This window comes from Mus caroli, unplaced genomic scaffold (assembly GCF_978045245.1).
Source record: "Mus caroli unplaced genomic scaffold, Mus_caroli_1 scaffold_4, whole genome shotgun sequence".
Lineage (NCBI taxonomy): Eukaryota > Metazoa > Chordata > Mammalia > Rodentia > Muridae > Mus > Mus caroli.
The window spans coordinates 41,221,375-41,240,870 of record NW_028227259.1 but is presented as its reverse complement, the minus strand read 5'-3'; the positions used below and the strand labels follow the sequence as shown (position 1 = coordinate 41,240,870).

The window sequence follows — 19,496 nt, the reverse complement described above, 5'->3', positions numbered from 1 at the left end:
ATTCTCTCTGAGTCTACCAAGCTAGTCGTGACATGATTGCGATAAACCTCAGAGCCATCATTGTCACTAAGATAGAAAACAGCCCTGAGCTCACGTCTGCTGCCTTTATATTGTTAAGCACGGGTATTAAGTCTCCATCCTCCTCTGAATTCAAATGCCCACTGAGTTCTTGGTAAAGTGTTTTGCTAAGCTTAGTGCTGGGGCACACATGGGCCACATGGCCCAAACTGTGCGGATCATTCCACATCCATAATCTACATACAACACTAAGATAAGAGAGTCTTGCAACCCTTCGAGGTATTTTCTTTTTTTTTTTTTTTTTTTTTTTTGTTTGTTTGTTTTTTTTTTTTTTTACTGTTTTTTTTTTATTACATATTTTCCTCAATTACATTTCCAATGCTATCCCAAAAGTCCCCCATACCGCCCCCCACTTCCCTACCCTCCCATTCCCATTCTTTTGGCCCTGGCATTCCCCTATATTGGGGCATATAAAGTTTGCAAGTCCAATGGGCCTCTCTTTCCAGTGATGGCCGACTAGGCCATCTTTCGATACATATGCAGCTAGAGACAAGAGCTCCGGGGTACTGGTTAGTTCATCATGTTGTTCCAACTATAGGGTTGCAGATCCCTTTAGCTCCTTGGGTACTTTCTCTAGCTTCTCCATTGGGAGCCCTGTGATACATCCAATAGCTGACTGTGAGCATCCACTCCTGTGTTTGCTAGGCCCCTGCATAGTCTCACAAGAGACAGCTATCTTTGGGTCCTTTCAGCAAAATCTTGCTAGTGTATGCAATGGTGCCTTCGAGGTATTTTCATGGCTCCTGTACTGGCTATTTTTGTGTCAACTTGACACAGCTGGAGTTATCACAGAGAAAGGAGCTTCAGTTAAGGAAATGCCTCCATGAGATCCAACTGTAAGGCATTTTCTCAATTAGTGATCAAGGGGGAAAGGCCCCTTGTGGGTAGGACCATCCCTGGGCTGGTAGTCTTGGGTTCTATAAAAGAGTAGGCTGAGCAAGCCAGGGGAAGCAAGCCAGTAAGGAACATCCTTCCATGGCCTCTGCATCAGCTCCTGCTTTCTGACCTGCTTGAGTTCCAGTCCTGACTTCCTTTGGTGATGAACAGCAATATGGAAGTGTAAGCTGAATAAACCCTTTCCTCCCCAACTTGCTTCTTGGTCATGATGTTTGTGCAGGAATAGAAACCCTGACTAAGACAGCTCCATTGACAACAACCGTTTCTCTTGTGTACAATTTCCCATGAACATAGAGACTGAAACACACCAGTGAGATCTTTCCAGCTGAGACCACACTCAATCAGTATCCGGCACTGGCATGCACCAGACACCATAAAAGGAGTGTGTAAATTCAAACATTCACAAGTTTGATCTGAATCAGACATCTGTATCCCTATTTTTAAGTATAGAAATCAGTCTAAGGATGTAGCCCACTGCGGTCATCATCACAGAAATAGTAAGTCTGGATAGCTAGATTTGAATTCAGAACTGAACTTCAAAGCCATTATCACTACTGGACCCTAACGATCAGCACACAGCTGATCTTCTCTGTGACTCCCCTTTTAGGGATTCAACCAGCCGTAGGTCAGAAACACTCTGCAGTGAGCACGTGCAGTGTTTTCTCTTCCTTATTCTGCTGCCTATCAGATGTTCACACCATGCCTATATTGTATTAGTTACTGTGAGTAATCTAGAGAGATTGAAAGTCTAGATGGAGTAATGCATACGGTTAGATAAACACAAATATCAAAGTATTTATTAAAAAGAGATTCAAGAGCCATAGATTCTGGAATCCATGAGGTTGAGGAAGCAGTGGCCTGAAGACACCAATGGCAAGTGTGCTTGGTTTTCTGTCCCTAAGCATCACTAATCTACTCCTGTTGCAAACCCCATCAAAGAGGAGCATGGGTATCACAGGACTGGTTATCACATCATATCTATGATAAGGGTGATGTCTCCTGCAATGATGTCTCTAGAGGCTGGGCCTGGCACCAGCCATCTTAGCATGCACTGGAACTCAGAAAGGTACTTTCTCAGACTCTGAGATCCTGTGAGAAGTGCAAGCATTGAGGGACAGTCCCCTGTGTTTACATCAGCCCTCCTGTGACTCGGATGCACACTCAGATTCAAGGACCTCAGTTTTCCTGCTCGAGCCTTCGAGCCCAAGTGAGAGGCTTCTGGTCTCGTCTCTGTGCTTCCATTCTGGCTGAACAGCATCAAATGGATGGAAGGAAGAGGATATCATGAAGGACGTCAGTGGCTCTCCTACTACAATCATTTCTGACTCTTACGTGGGCCTCCTTAAGGAATGAACAAAACACAGCTTTGGCCAAGAAGATGCTTGATCTCTGCTGGGGTGGGAGGGTTGGGGATGCAAAAACAGAAAGGCAATAAGTCCTGCACATGGCAGAAGAGAAGCTGGCTCTGTAGGGACCCAGGGAAATGGGATCTTTTGGTCAACTGAAGGTCTAGCCAAATCCAGACTCCAGCCAGTAGCAGACCCAACACTCTGATCTCTGTCTTTGCTTTCCACAAAGCAATTTCCCTTTCCTGCTCCAAACCTGTTCTCCAGGGAACAAGTGGCAGATGGCTGTGACATCTCAATACACTGGAAGGGCAGTCCTCACCCTTAGGAGTCAAGGACACCTACTGCTATGCCCCTGAGACATGTAAGAACGGGAGTTGGCTAGCACTGTTGCCTGGCTGCTCTTCCAGACTCAGGTTTCATCTTGCCAAACACAGCCGCTCTGGGGCTTCACAGCACTGGTGAGGGTCATTTAGTGTATCCACTCCATGGTACAGAAAATAAGCTTCCAAGTGACCCAACACACTCTCTGAGGATGCAAGCATCCACTGGGGTGTCTGTCACCTTTTGTCTTAGCCACACAACAAGCCCTTAGTAGTAGGTGCCAGGATAAGCATCCGATGAAAGGGACCAAGGAAATGTAAGGTGAAAGTTAAGTCATGACAGCGTTGTAGTGCTGAAAACCCTGGTTATTGGACACATCACTGTGCCCAGAGGCGTTTTCAGTGTCAAGTGTATACTGGATACATTTAAGTGGATGGCAGAGAGAACTCTAACCTGGGGACAAGGAAAGAGGGGATTGGGAATGTAAGGCAGAGACCAAGCAGAGATCAAAAAGAGAAGGAGAGGATTTCCAATTCTTCAGACAACTGAGGCAATGCCCCAGCTAAAATGGGTGTGACAAGCCATCCTGCTGTCTGACTTGCCTGCGGTAGCACCCATCCAGGTGACCAGCTCCATCGTCAGTTTTGAGTCTTTGTCAGAAGCATTCCCTGCTAATATGAAGAGGACCGCAACACTCAAGAGCATGCTGTCTGTCCTCAGAAGTTCATCAATATAAGTGGCATGTAAATAATCGCATGTAGCTCTCTAACTTTGCTAAGATATATCACTAGAGCAAGAAGTTGCACAAGAGCTGGAAGACAGGTGATCCAGATGGTTACTGGGGTAAGGGAAAGCTCAGGGACATATGGGTGGTACCATATGTGAGGACTTCTCAAGCCATTTGCCCCAAACAGTGTTCACAGGAATTAATCAAATAAAAGCATTCTGGACTTCAATAGTGTAGAGTATATGTGTATCAGCATAGCCACAGATGTGTATAGTTGGTATGTCCAAAAGAGGAAGATTCTAGAAACTCACCATGGAAGTTTGAAAAAACAGCAGGACCATTTGTTCACTTATCAAATAGAAAGCTGATACAATTTCACCTTGAATAAATTTCACTAGTTTCCAAGGACCATGGGACCCTCCCCAGTCTCCACTATTGTGAAAATGTAGACCTTCCCCACTCCAAGGGAATTGGTGTAGAAGACTACTACTATGTTTGGATATTCTATTAGCCTCGTTGTGATTGGACGTGACTACAAAGCGTTTCCAAGCCTACATCCTCATGGGATGCCTCGGACCCATGCCTCCTTGAGCATGTGCGCATGGCTTGCATTCTCTCACCCATTTACTCAGTCCTGCTCATTCACCAATATGCCTGTACTTACAGACCAAGCTCTGGGCCCCAGACGAGGTGCCCATCTCCTTTTATGGACCACTATAGATAGTCTGAGAATTCAAGATGGGCTCTGTTCCAGTTGTATGGTTGAATTCAGTCAAACAAGGGTGGTGTGTACATCCAGGAAATACAGGAGATTTTTGTGATCACTTGAGAAATAAGAAAGGCACTTGCATCCATTCGTTATGCTCTTCCCCCATCCCCCAAGACCATTGGACATCCCAGCTGGCCCCTTTCCAACCACTCTGTGTGTTCCTAGATTACCTTACTGAGACACACTTTTGCACATCTTTGCCACGCCAAACTTTCCACTGTACACCTCCAGTCACACCAGCCTGCTGAGTCCTCCAGGTTCTCCACCCTCTGACTATTCCGTGTGTATCCAAACCTTAGGCCCATAGTTCTCCAGTGAGAACTTCCTCCTCTAAACAGGGTTCACCAGTCTGGGTGTGGAGCACAGCACCTTTGGCTCCAGAGGGAATCAATCATCTTGTCACCCACCTGCAAAATGAAAGGAGTTGCTAACATCTCTAATTCGCCATCTGGCACAAGTGTTCTATGAGAGTCTGAGGATGGAGGCAAAGACACTGTTCCTCAGGACAGACTGTGTGAGTTCATTTTTTTTTCAACACACTCAGTTCCCAATGCAGACATTCAAATTAATAGGGGGGAAAGGACTGAACTCAGAAATTGTGTTCTCTTTCACTTCTCTTTATATTTAAAACGAGTTTAGTACCTTCTAACCACATCAGCTGTCTTTCAAAAGCTACAGAATTTTATTCCGGAGTAACCTTCCAATTTTGTGAAGAGCGGTTAAATAAGATGTAGACTTAGAACCAGTAGCGCTTGGAAGCTTGGGTGATGAAAAAGGCTGATGATGTAAGATCACATGAATCACTTCCCTAAGGGTTTGCTACCAAATTCCAGGGAGCAATGAGTTATTAGTCTCTATTCCAGGAGTTCAACCCTGGAGACAAGGCTCAGTCCCATCTCCACGGGACCCAGAAAACACACCCGTGTTCCCGTGGATAGGAGTACACTGTCTGTATCCTCACATCCAGTGTGCCAGGCAGCAGGAGAAGTGGGGGAGGGGAGTGTTTGTTTTAGTATTCTTTAAAAATTAAAGCTCATTAAATGCATTCAATTATTTAAAAGAATTAAAAATTAAAAATAATTCCAGATTTAAAATTGATTTGTAATAAGCTTTCATATCAGAAAACCACAAACGTGTGAGGGCAAATCTTGATCATCCTATAGTTTGCGAAGTTGCCTGCCACAGTGATGACACCTGCCACACATGCAGGAAATGCAGAGGAAGGAAAAACCTGCTTCCTTCAGGCCCAGATGTGAAGGGAAGTCTATAGCTGGAGAATGAGGGCAGAGGATGCTGCCAGTCTTGTGCTCTTTCCAACTGTGGTCCATTTGCACATGGTTATGTTGTTGATGCTGTTGACAAAAGGAAGCCAGAATACATCTTGTGATTCCCTGGCAAGGGGCAGCTTGCTAACATGCTGCCCTCACTGGAGCCCAGGCAGAGCATATCAAATCCCCACAAAGTCAGCTAGCAGCGTCTTTCATTCGTCACCGTCGGCTGTCAGGCTGCAAAGAGCATTAACACGGGAGCCTTTCCAGAGAGCTCGGCAGCTGCTAGTGTCAGGATGATGTCCACACTCCATCCAGACAGACCCACAATTCCCAGCCTCCTTCTTCTTCTATTTCCGGTAACAGTGCCAGCCTCCCCACCCCAAACTCATTTTTTTCCAGTTCTCTGGATCATAGCAGCAGGCTCAGCTGGAATAACGGCCCCCTTCCCTGTTTTGCTGAGACTTCCTCTGCTAATTCACATGCTTGCATTGACGCACAGAGGGCCACTAGGGTGCAGAATCCCCCGAGGACATGACATATGAATACCCGACTATCTTGTGGAACCCCACCCAGAGTGAAGCAGATCAGCCACTTTCAGACAGCCTTGGCAATGGGGAGGATGCTTCCAGATGCACAGCCTTCTGCAAGCTGTGTCGTTGCTCTAGGCTTGGGAATAACATGAAACTCAGGGTGGAAACCTGACTCTGGCAGTAGTTTGTTGTGCCACTCTAGGCGGGTTAAGTTTTAGTTACATCTGCTGAGTAGAAGATAGAGATCTCATTGGCTTAAAACCTATGGCAGAAACCAGTATCTACTGCCTCCAAACATGTTCTCCCATCTCTGTGTATAACTATTACTTGGTATGACATAAAAACCCATAACATGAGATCAGCTCTCAAACATTTGAGCTGTGCACACAGCTCTGTTAGTTATGCGCATGCTGAAGCTACTAAACCACCCCTAAGACCTATTTTCTTGTAAAAACCAAAACACTGTACCCTTAAATGCTCCACCCTTCTCCTGCCCCCCAGGCAGCCACCCTTCCTTTCTGTGTCATCAGAACAGCAATGCTGGATAGCACTAGGCTCTTCACAGCACCTGCGTAGTAACACCTATGGCTTTCTGGAAGTCAAAAGGAAAAGTGAGGACTGGGCTGTTACATATCTGCAGTCCCAGCACTTGGGGGGCTGAAACAGGAGATGGGGATTTCAAAGCAAGGCCAAATGGGCCTTGTCTCAAAAAAAAATCTATTAAATGATCAATCCAGAAATCTAAACTAAAAAAAAAAAAAAAAAATTGCATTCGAGGGAAAAAAGAAATTGAGAATATAAGTGTAAGTGTGTTAACCTCTGCTGAAAAGATTGCTCAGTGCCCAGACAGGCAGGCAGACAGGCAGACAGATGAGCAATGGTTTTTTGTCATCTTTTGTTCACTTGTATACCAAAAGGCCTCATCCCAGAGTCCAGGGAGAGAAAGAACACTACCGTGGCTCAGGTCTCAACTCTCCTGCCTAGCCTTCCATTCTAAGATCCTGGGGAGGCCAAAGGCAGAAGGCAGTGGGTGTTGAGAGTCCTCCCTGGGACCTGCAGAAGACTTTGCCTTTGGCATAGAAGTTCTTACATACATCTGGCCCACTTTAGAATCCCTGCCTGGAGTCAGTCCCTTGGATATTTGCTCCATTACTAATGAACTCACTGGCCACGGTCATAGAAACTCCTTCTATATTGCACATGTCATAAGTTACATATCTGGACGCCATGATCTCCAGTGGGGGTGGGGGTACGGGGAGAAGTTGTGTATCTAGGGTGGACAAGAGTGTGTTAGCAGGCCCCACATACAGAGTTTTCATCTCACTAGGTAATTTACTGTTCGTTTCTGCTGAAGCTCGGCATACTTGAAAGGGCACCAACTGCTAACCACAGGGCTCTGGGCTGCAGATGCATGGTGGCTCCCCCGTGAGACTCAGCACATCCCACAGGCTTGGGGAGGGAGACAGCCAGGCTGGAGTAGCAGCAAAGCTTAAAGCAATTTCCTTGCCTCTCAGCAACTGCCTGGATTGGGCTATTTGTGCATCCCTGTGCCCTGTTTCTTGTTTGGAAGGGCATCGGCTCCCCAAGGTCATTTGGAAGATGAAGTTAGGGAAGGGGCAGTGTCCGAACAGGCAGTATCCGGACTCCTGAGCTCCCGTTTCCTGGTTACTAATGCTTCATTGCTTAACTATTGTGTGCCCAACATCCCAGCCACAGATAGGCCTCATAAATATTTACACGCAATGTGTGTTGCGATGCTCAATTAATTGCAGCTGTGACGCACTTAGAGCGCCTCGGAGGAAAGGTGTGCAGAGAGGGCCAGCGGTTATTAAAGGCGCAAACAAGTCAGCTCACGGAAGCAGCAGTCCTTGGAGCTTTCCATTGCCCTGGGGTTTTTCCGGCCAGAAGCCAAGTCTAGGGAAAAGTTACACCCAAGGGAACGCCGTCCAAGGGTGACGTTTGTGGCTACGCCAAGAGCTTGTCATCAGAAAATGAACAAAGATGTGCCCAAGTGACTTACCAAAGAGGAGAGGCGTGTAATTATTCAAACGTTGTAGCCATCTCAGAAACAAAATTGGAACAATAAGGATCAAGTGTCAAATAGGGTAAAGTGGGGTTGGAACATGGATTGTGGTGGTGAGACACAGCGGGCAGCCACTTCATGTTCAATGGGTAAAAACATAAGTTAATATGAATCAATACAAAGCCATCCAGAAAGCATCTGAGGAATGTGCAACCAGGGACTGAGAATGCCCCACTCTGGTGCTTTCTTTGGACTGGATTACTGTCTGCCCGCTGAGATGCTCAGAGATGAGACTGAAATGCAAGAAAGGATGGGTTTTGCAATCTTGTTTATAATACTCAATAATTAGCAAGAGCCTAAATCCTCTCCAAAAGTGCCACAGTGGCCAACAAATGTGTTTTTCAATAACACTGCGTAATGAATAGAGTGTCACACTCACATGAAGACATCTAAACACCTATGTGCCTTAATGTGTGCATAGAGCACTGATGCTATCCTGACCACCTGAGTTCCATGCCCAAAACCCACCCAAAAGGCCTACTGCTGTGACTGGCATCTGTAATTGCTGCCCTACTAAGGGGAGATGAGAAGTGGAGACAGGGGCATTGCCTGGCAGCTCTTAGGACAGGTCATCCTAGAGCAGGAAGCAGAGAAATGAGGTACCTTGTCTTGGTAGAGTGGAAGTAGACAACCAAGTCCAGAGAGTTATCCTCTAATCCCTACATATGTGCCATGGCAACCACACACACACACACACACACACACATACACATACATACACACACATGCACACACATGCACCCACATTATTCATGCATATACATTAATACATTGTTTTGATTATAAAAGTATGCTTGTATCCTCATTACAGACATACACATAGGAACACGGTATTGATTTTTTCTTCTTTTTTTTTTTAATGATTTTTTTTCCTTACATATGTCTTCTATTTTCTATACCATCTCTAATAAAATGTTACCTCAAGTCTACAGTTATATAAACATGAAGAGCTTGCTTCATGTTTGTATTACACAGACCGGGGGCTGGTAATTGCTCAGAGGATAAAGTGCTTACCTTGCAGAAACCTGAGTTCTAACCCACATAAATAAATAAATAAATAAATAAATAAATAAATAAATAGTTTTTAACAAGCAGGAAGCAGTAGTAGGTGACTAGGTGACTAGGTGACTATACTCCAGCACTGGGGAGATAGGAATGAGATGGTCCCTGGGGCTCATTGGCCACAGCCCGGCCTACCTGGTAAGCTCCACCCCAACGACAGATCCTGTCTCCAAATGTCAAAGCCAACTAAGGAACAAGCTGAGGTGTCCTTTGACCTCCACATACATGCTCACACAAGGGTACACATCCATACACAAGTACAACTGTTTACACATGGACACTCGTGCCTGTGCACCTGCACACATATGAACACACTTGCCCAATCTGCACAGAATTAACCACGGCATGCATCTCTTGAGTGTTCATTCTTTTGGAGCCCATGATGGATTCGGTAGCCAATGCTCATGTTTGTTCTCTTTCCTACCCTAGGTCATGGCCAAGCCTCAGCAGTGCCAGAGGTGAGTCATGCGTCCTGTGTTCTCTAAGTGATGCAATGACAGTCTAGCCCATCGGGCTTTCCTATCTATTCTTTTCTGATTTTCTTTCTTTGATATACATGTGAAGGAGCAGTGGCTGTCTCTCTCTCTCTCTCTGCCCAGCTCTAATGTCTGGGCCTCTATGGAGAAGACTCGGACAGCTTGGGGATGTCCTTCACTAAGGTGACTGGTACTTGGACATTGACAACTGGAAGGCTAGAGCCCTTGAGCTGGGTTCAGCTTATAACACACTGGTGGCAGAGTTTGCATACCAAGAGGGGAAGCCTAAAGAACAGCAACTCAAGGGGCCAGGACAGAAGCTACAGACTCCCAGTGGTCTAGCATCTGGAGCATCAGTCCAGTGTAGTTCTGGACGACAGGCCAGGTAAACACATTAGCCTAGCTTTCAGAAAACTCACTCATCTCAGATGGCTGTGTTTCCACTGACAAGAATGGCACCCGGTAACATGCATCAACTTCTTGCAGCCTTTCCCTCCTGCTGCCCCAGAGCACAGCTGGTCTGTCAGGCCCACAAATCTGCAGATGTGTGGGGATCCCAGTGGTCACTCATTAGTTGTGCAGCCTTGAGCAGGGGGCTGCTTTCTGAGCCCAAGTTCCTTCCTCTGTGAAGTAGGTACAGATCTGAGCTATTCACTAGCACCCAGTCAACTAAACTAAACTCTCTTTGACAGGTTTCTCTCCCACCCCCAAAATGGGTGCAATAGAAAAATAGGAAATCCCATAGAACTCCACTAGAAAATTGGGACTTAGATGTGAGGCTTGAAATAAGAGAGAAATGGAACAGTAGGCTGGAAGAAATGTCAAGGGAATGGGTGAATCTTAGAGAGCTCTGTACCTGGTGTGGAGAGGTACCTTGCAGGTCAGCTTACGGCATGCACCGTGCACCCAACATGGGCTGCAACAGAGTAGCACAAAAGCCAAGGTGCAGTCCCAAAGTGAAGCAAGAGGCTAACCAGTGGATGATCCTCAGCACCCGCCTCCTTCCCTCCGGCTGCCCTGGTGCGTTCCCCTCCAGGTCAGAGTCCTCCAAGGTGGATGCCTCCAAACTGTTCTAGAGTCTTTGGTCTCAAATATGCAATCTTTTCAACACCTTTCATCCTCTCCCATCATCCACGGGAATCCTGGAAGAGACTAGGACATTGGAAGGGGCTTTGTCCAGAGCAATAAAGCTGTTAATTGGATACATGAGCTGGTAACTTGGAAGCCATGTCAGTGTAGCTAGCTATATAGAAACATAAAAAAAAAAAAGAAAGATTTTTAAGAAATCAACAGAGATTAAAAAAAAATAGCTTGCCCAGACATAGGTGCTATCACAGACCACTGGAATGTCTGAAACACTCTGACGGGCTTGAAGTAACTAAGGACATACATGAAGGTTGACATAGGGGAATGGCTCTCTCAAGACAGCCACACACACCCTAGGTTTTTTATGGTGTTTGCATTTTCCCCTATGTTTGTCCTATGTTTTCTTTATGTTTTCGTTAAAAACATAGTAGGTCATCCATGAGAGCGGGTGCTTTGCAGCCTTAACTGGGGGAAGCCCATTTGTGCTCATGAAATTGTTGACAACTTGTTCATAAAGAAGCAGGCAAGATAACCAGAACCCCGGAGCTCTTGTCTCTAGCTGCATATGTATCGAAAGATGGCCTAGTCGGCCATCAATGGAAAGAGAGGCCCATTGGACTTGCAAACTTTATATGCCCCAATATAGGGGAATGCCAGGGCCAAAAGAATGGGAATGGGTGGGTAGGGAAGTGGGGGGCGCTATGGGGGACTTTTGGGATAGCATTGGAAATGTAATTGAGGAAAATATGTAATAAAAATATTAAAAATCAAAAAAAAAAGAAAAAAAAAGAAGCAGGCAAGAAAACAGCGTGCACAGTGTGAACAGGTATATTGATGCACACGGTGAAGAGTGGTTGTGTGTGTGTGTGTGTGTGTGTGTGTGTCTCACAGGATGTTCACAATATGAAAAGATACACACTGCTGTGTTGTGTCTCTATCTATGTATCTGTGTGTATCTGTAAGTATGTATCTCTGTGTGTCTGTCTGTCTGTCTGTCTGTCTGTGGTTGTCAGTGTGAGTGTCTGTATGTATCCCTCTATTTGTATCTGTGTGTCTCGGTGTGAGGATGTCGGCAGTCAATCATTTGTATCAGTTGTGTCAGTGAAGCAACACTGCTTCTATTTTGAATGTCTGCATCTTATAATTCCTTCCACAGAAACATCCATTTTTATAGAGTAGAAACAATGTCTCAATAGCTGAGTGTTAACAAAGTCCTCCATGGACAGATACAGTGTGGCGTGTGAATGATGGGTCAGTGTAGCTGCCCCTCAGTGGCATGCATGGTGCTACACTGTCCAACAAGATGAACATGTTAGTTATCTCCTTCCTGTGCCTAAGGAATGAAGTTGTGGACAAGTGACTACCTTATTTGGAAAGTGTGTCTGTCCCTCTGTCCTAAGTCTCTATAGTCTTGGGGTTGAGGAAAGGTATTTGTTGATTCTATTAAAGATACAAAAAATTTCTTTTGAGGGAAACATTTGGGGTTTTTTATTCTAGTTTTCTAAGGTAACCAGTGTTAAAGGTTCATATCCCCCCCCCCCACACACACACACACACACACACTTTAAAAAGGAAAAGTAATAAAGATTTTTAAGACTGGGAACCAAACCAGCAGGTACAAAATATGTGGGCCTCTAGTGCCCTCTGCTGGCCAATTCTATGCATTGCAGCAACTGCTAAATGAGCAGGATATTAACCCTATTCTCCCAAGACTTCAGAACACTACTGGATAGGAATAAATCAAGAAGACAGTTGAGCCGGAGTGAGGCTCTCGCCACATTCCTAGAAGCACAAAACGCAGTTTGTGGAGTTGCCTTCAAGATTCAAACACAGCAGAAGAATCCAGTCAACAGCCCACCCTGGGGTTTATACTTTGGCTGGCCTTTGCTGAATCCAAGGAAGTATCACTAACTCCAGCGCAGGAAGCTGTAGAATGTGATTTAGAGAACCACTTGCTGAGACAGAGAAAGGAAAGAAAGCTCCGAGTATCTAGAAGCTTCTGTCGGTGGTCTAGACAGCCACAGTGTTAGTCCAGGACTCCTGAAGAGCTCCTAGGAGTGAGGTAGGCTGCCTCTCCTTCCCACCCATTCATTCATCTGTCTAAGCAGTCAGCCAGTTTTACCCCTGGCCCATGGGACAACCACAATAATAGAGAAAGAAAACATTAAAGTCTGACAGACCCAACAAGGAAATGTGCGTTATAAAAGAAGAGATGAAAACTTAGGGAAGGGGGTGACTTTCCAGGGGCTGCTGGTGAGAACATTGGGTCTGTGCCCCAGATTCCAGCGAGTTTCCTCTCACTGTTTGAGATTTCTGAATTCCCAGTTCTTGGTATCAAAGGGGCTGCAGATGAGCAAATAAAGCTGGAAGACCCAGAAAAGCTCGCGCCAGGCATCTTATAACCTTGCGTTGGACTGATTTCATTGTACTCACATATAAATAAGATTAACTGGGCCCAAGAGAAATTAGATGGGCGGGCAAGAAGGCAGCAAAGGAGAACTCAGTCCTCCCCACCCCCAAAATGCACTTCGGGTTGTATAGCAAACAACTTTAACCTCAGTCTTTTGGCCCTTACCAAAGGGATCACCAGAAGTTAGTGGCCACTAATCCCTGAGCTTCACTGCCGAGGAGGAGCCAGCTTGAGGAATCGCTGTGAAAGGTCAGCAGGGCTACCGGCTTGGGCTGAGTGAGAAACTCCTGGCTGCTGGACTGAACTTGAAAAGACAAACACAGAGGACAGCACATTGTTCGTGGGCACTGAGCCAAGAAATCACACACTGTCTGAAGCTGTGAATTTCTACCAGGATAACATAGACTAAAACATCTCAGCAGCCATGTGGGATATAGACTGTTGAGCCCTTCCACAGGGTAACATCAGTTAACCACAGTTGAAAGGGAGGGCATTTGCCTGAGCCCATATGGTTAGAAAGTGACGGGTGAGGATTTGAACCTAAAACATCTCATTAGCCCCCATTGAAACATCTTGGCCTTTCTCCCTTCTTTGGTTAGGGGCTCTACTATGTTACTGGCAAACTCTAAAGCTCACATCTCTAAGGAGCTAAACCATTAAAGACTGCAAGCCATGTAAAAACTTCAGCAGAGACTCAGTCATGAGAAATAGTTATTATATATTTCTCTTTACTTATGTAAGGCAAATCCAGAAATAACCTGCCTAAGGCCTGTGGGTATCTCTGCTTCTGAGAGCCCTGGTGATTCCAAACATTCCCCCAATCTTATTGCTCCTTCAGTTGTGTTAGCCTGAACCCTATGAGCCCACAATAATGATGCCTGTGCACCCCAGAACTAGAGGAAGATAAGAAAGTGAGTCACAACTTAAGAAAGGCTCCTGGCAGCTGTGAGTTGATTCGCTGCCTAAATTACATTGACCAGAACTTGGACTTGTGGCCACAGATAGCACCAGGTAGCCAGCAACCCCGCAGACCTCAAGTGGCAAGTAGATTCAGGGAGATCCCAGATGCCTTTGCTCTGGCACATTGAGAGGTTTACAGAGGCCATCTCTGAGCCTTTGGTTTTCAGTACATATCTGGGTAAGTCTAACCAGTAGCCTGCGGCTCTGGGGTCAACCCAAAACATTGTGCCCTGCTCTGCTCTCCAATCACCTGACTCTCCCATAACAGAAATAAAAAAACTTTTTTTTTGATAAGGCACCTGTCTGAGACCTGCTAACAGCCCTGCTTCCTGAGGGAAGAGACAGCTTTAAGGCTCTGTAGGCCTCCCATTTTATTTATTACATAGCATATCCTGTCCAGGGACCTGCTTTTAACAGCCTCACCAGTAGCTATCTCCATGGCAACCAACCAGGGTAACTTAGAAGATGGACCAGGCTTGCAACTCCAGATATCTGTGCTTCCAGGATGGTCTACACATGAACAGAATCTGAGTCTCTATGTCCAACTTGACGACTGTCTGACAGTTATGCAAAGGCAGCAACTTCTCCATCATTAGTTCTCGAAGTTGAAAGAATGGCACCTTGGAAAGTTGTACAAAAAGTAGACCCCATTCCTCAGGTTTACAGAGGGCCCTGCCTTTGGTCAATCCCCGCCCCCCCTTCTTTTCTTTCATTTCTCATTGCTTAAACACCTGATATACACCACGTGCCATGGACAATGGAGCTAACCTTGAAAGATGTTGGCCGTGTGCTTTCATCATCATTGTCTCTGCTTCTGGAAGCAAGAGGTCAATTGTGGAAGTTGATGGCTGTGAGGCTGAGGTCATTGTCCCCTGCAGATCCCTGGGCCTTACATCACACAAATTCATCTTCATATCCCTCTTAAAAACAACTTACAAAGGAATGTTCTCTGCTAAAGGGTGGTTTCCTTGAGGGGCACACAGAAGTGGTGTTTCCTGGAGTGGATCAGGGCCTGTGGGTGATGAGTAACTCCCCTCATGGCACCCCTCACATCTGCGAGCCAATGTGGAAGATGACTAAACAGCTTCCTTCCTCTGTTATTTTCTTCTATGAGCCAGCCATGTTAGTTAGCTGTTGGCCACTGTGACAAAGTACCTGAGACAATTAGCATAAGATGAGAAAGGTTTGTCTGGGCTCTTAGTTTCAGAGAGTTCAGTACTTGGTCAGTTGTCTCTATTGCTCTAGATCTGTGGCGAGAAGGACCTTCATGACGGGAGCACTTGTGAATCAAAGCTACCTGCCTCGTGTCAGCACAGAAGCAAAGAGAGAAAGGATGGGGCTGGGTCCCAAAATCCCTTCCAAGGGCATATGTCCAATGACTAGGCCCCACCTCAGAAAGATTTCATTAACACATACACACAGATACGCGGACACACATCACACACACACACACACACACACACATGAACCATAGGCACTCACAGTCTAAACTACAGGATCAGTCAATGCTTGAGTTCCAAAGAAAATGAACCACTATAGTGGAGATCTGGGGCCTGGCTAGAGGAAGGGTGAAATCCAAGCTTATCTGTCAATGAAGAAGGCCACAGGACTCTTCTTGTGGTATGCCACTTGCTGTAAACCACCAGTCTCTGTGACATGCTGGGCTATAGGTGTTATCAAGGGGCAGGCGCCATGATCTGTAACTATAAAATGTATCTCCTGGCTTCATTCCTGGGTGTTCTAGGCTAATGGAAAAAAGCTGTATTAATTAGTCAGGACTCACTTCTATAATGAATGAACTACAAATGTCAGGGTGCGATAAAAACAAGGCAGCTTTGTTGTTCACATCCCAACTTGATGTGAATGCACCTTTACCCAATGCCTTCCTAGGTACCTCAGGACCTTGGGACCTGCTATCCCTGTCTCTGCCACTAGCTGAAGCAAAGCTGTCCTGTACAGGACCCAGCAAGCCAAGGACATTTATCTCACTCACCACATCCCCAAAGATACAACACATACTGGGCCCTGCCAGTGCCTAAACTGCTAAGAAGTGGTCCAGTGGGAGCATCCACTGAGAGAAAAAGAGGCATGTAGAGGTTGCAGGGTCCTCCAAAGAGCAGGGTGAGGAAGCAGAGTGGACCTCTGCTCTTTGACTTAGCAACTAAGGTTGGTGGCCAGAGGTGTCACCAGAGGAGATGATGTTCTAAAGGGGATCTGAGGATCAGAAAGGATATAGGCATGGGCAAAGCTGGGGGAGAGGGATATTCTAGACAGAGAGACAAGATGCACTGTGTTATTGATGCAGATGCATGGGGTGCTGTAGCGATGTGAAAACCGTCTGCTGTGTGTGGAGTTCAGGGAGAAGAGGGTAGGGGTGCAGGAGGGAGGCAGCCTTCAAATAGCTTTAAAGGAGCAATTGCTGACTGTCTCCACCTCAGAAGAGGGATTACAGTGAAGGGGGTGGGCAGTGGAGAGAGAGGAAGTGACTTCAGTATGAATACAACAACAACAACAATAACAACAACACAAAAGGGAATCCACAGCCCATGTTCAGGGTTGCAACAACAATGGAAAATCACTAAGAAGAAACATTTGAGATAAAAGAACCCTAACGGGATTCTTACTAAAGGCCAGCCAGGGAAAAGAGATGTCCCCTGGGAGATGGTCAAAGATGTGGACCCCAACTAGATATCGTTGGTGATGAGACACGGAAGGGGGTTCTGGCTAGACAGACTTGGTAGGGTTCTTGCTAAAATTAGACTACAAAGAGACAAACAGGGAAGCTGAGAATGCGGGGCCAATCTGAGGCAGAGCTCTGAGGAGCTGACCTGGACTTAGAGAGAATTGTACTGTTCTGGATTTATTTATTTGTTTGTTTTTTATTTTTTGTCAACTTGACACACACTAGAGTCATCAGGAAAGATGGAAACATAACAGAGAAAATGCCTCCCTCGGACTGGCCTGTTGGGCAAACCCCGTAGTGCATTTGCTTGATGAATGATTGATGTGTGAGAGGCCAGCCCACTGTGGGCGATGCCACCCCTCATTCAGTGATCTCAGGAGGTCTATGAAAGGTAGCTGACCATGAGCCTGGTGCAAGCCAGTTAGCCAGCACTCCTCTGCTGCAAGTCCTGCCTTGGGGTGCTGCTCAGGCTTCCCTTCACATAGACTATGAGCTGTAAGATGAACTAAATCTTTTCCTCCCACAAGCGGTGTTTCTCAGTGTGTATCACAGCAATAAAGAATAGGTAATAGACTTACCCAGGAAGAGCTGGCTAGGGTGAAAAGGAGAGCAAGATGCAAGGCTCCAGGGCCAACTCAGGGAACCCAGACTGTCCGTCCAGTCTCAAGGGGACCATAAACAGGTGTACTTCTTTTTCTTTTTAAGATCGACTTACTTATTTTATGCACATGAGTACACCATCATTGCTCTCTTCAGACACACCAGAAGAAGACATTAGACCCCATTACAGATGGTTATGAGCTGCCATGTGGTTGCTGGGAATTGAACTCAGGACCTCTGGAAGAGCAGTCGGTGCTCTTAACTGCTGAGCCCATGGGTGTACATCTTTAAGACCATCCTCCAAATTATGTATTAAAACTCTGCCCCAGTGGGAGCACATTTAGAGGATCTGGAACATGGAGACACTGCAGTCTTACAGTGTAGACTCCCAACAAGGAAATCATCGGATGCTTGCCCTCTTTCCTGGAGGAGATGGAACACGAGTGCTGAATGATTTAGTGAGACTAATGAGGCCTGCATGGTCCAAGATGGAAGATGGAAGCTCCAGCAAGCAGACATCAGATGGCAATGGATACTTAGCACAGGAAGCTAACTAAGGGTGTGTGACACAAGCAGGCACAGAGGGGACTTGACATGTACATTTGGGAGACCTAGGAACACTGGGTCTGTGCTCTGTGGGGACAGTAGCAGGATGACCATACACGAGGAGTCCTAAAGTTCCTAGTAGCCAAAAGAAAAGGGAAGAGCATGCATTCTTAGAAACGAGGCTTGCCATTGGACCAAAGTGGACTCATTGCTAAGATGCTTGTAGCTTCTTAAAGCCTAAAGGAAAATGTCTCCCATGTGTGTTAATAAAAAGATGAGGTCTTAAAGATATTTTTTTCCTTTACATTCCTCAACCAAGACTAATGCCTACAAAATAACCACACAGCTGAGGAACATTCAGTCTGTGAGGAACCAGACTCCCCACCCATATGAGCAGTTCTTGGGAGGTTTTGTATAATCTAGGAGGAAATTTTAGAACGGTGTACTGAGTGGGCTGCGCGATCTAAGCCGTTTTCGTAAACGAGTCCAAACTGGGGAGCTGAGAGAAACCTCGACTCTACTGGTCTAACAAAAGCGCAGTGGCTCGACTTCTGGATGTTGGGGCATGCGCCTGGAGCTGGGGACAGATTCGTGAAGAGACATGAGCTCTGCCCACAACGTAGTGCCCTGCACTGGAGGAGGCAGGTGCACAGTCAGAGCTCTTTAAAGGAGACTTGCAATGGTCTGGGTCTGCGGCTGCGGGCCCCCTCCTCAGTTGCCTGGTCCTGACTGCAGGGGCAGATGCTCCACAGCACTCCTCTTCCATCTCCTGGTGTTTCGTCCGTTTGTTGATTTGTTTTCTAGTTTGGGCAGTGTGAGGAGGGCACGCTTGTGTTCGCATGTGTGCTCGTGTTTGTGGAATCCAGACGACAGGCTCCTCAGAATGCATCTACCATTTTGCTTGTGTTTCGTTTGTGTTGTTTGTTGAAACAGGGTCTCTCTCTCACTGGCCTGAAACTTACCAAGCAAAGTAGGCTGACTGGTCAACATGCTCCCAAGATCTGCTTGTCTCAACCCCCACCCTGACATCTCCCATCCCCCAACCCCCACCCCCACTGCACCCTTGGGCACTGGAATTGCAAGCAGCCATCACCATGCAGGGCTTTTTGTTATACTGATTCTAGGAATCCCAGTTAGGTTTTCAGGCCAGGGAGGCACACTCTACAGTCTGAGCCAACTTCTCAGCCCTGCTTGCTGCTATTTCCTCCGTGATGCAGACTGACCCAGGGCCTAGGTGTGTGCTCAATACTCCCAGCACTTTCTTTCACAGGCCACGATTTTGTTTCTTACAACGGGGTCATACTACGCAACCTTGAATTTGTGATCCTCCTGCCTCCACCTTCCCTCCTGAGTGTTGAGATTCCAGGGGTGTGCCACTGCACCAAGCATTTGATTCTATTTCCGGGAGAATGCCGACCTGCTATGAGAAGAGAGTTTCTTGCCTCCATAGTCACCCTGAGTTGGGGGTTGATTTCTGTATTCCTTTTCTATACTCTGTTCTTCCTGATCAACAGCTAAAATATGAGATATGAGACACGTACTGGGGTCACAAAAATGAACTGAAATGCACGCAGGATTCCTAGAGGAAATGAAGGTCCAGCTTTTGATGCCGTGCGCTGGCAGAGGGTTTGCAGTGACACGTGATCTG

General features: G+C 46.3%; 1 protein-coding gene across 1 annotated transcript in view; it reads left to right on the top strand.

The window, feature by feature from the left end:
- Positions 1-19,496, top strand: part of Clnk (cytokine dependent hematopoietic cell linker) — a 96,606-nt gene that overhangs the window by 4,237 nt on the left and 72,873 nt on the right. Inside the window, exon 3 of the mRNA XM_085836356.1 lies at positions 9,517-9,545. Within this exon, the coding sequence (XP_085692482.1) occupies positions 9,517-9,545 (29 nt within the window). The remainder of the gene's footprint in view (positions 1-9,516; positions 9,546-19,496) is intronic.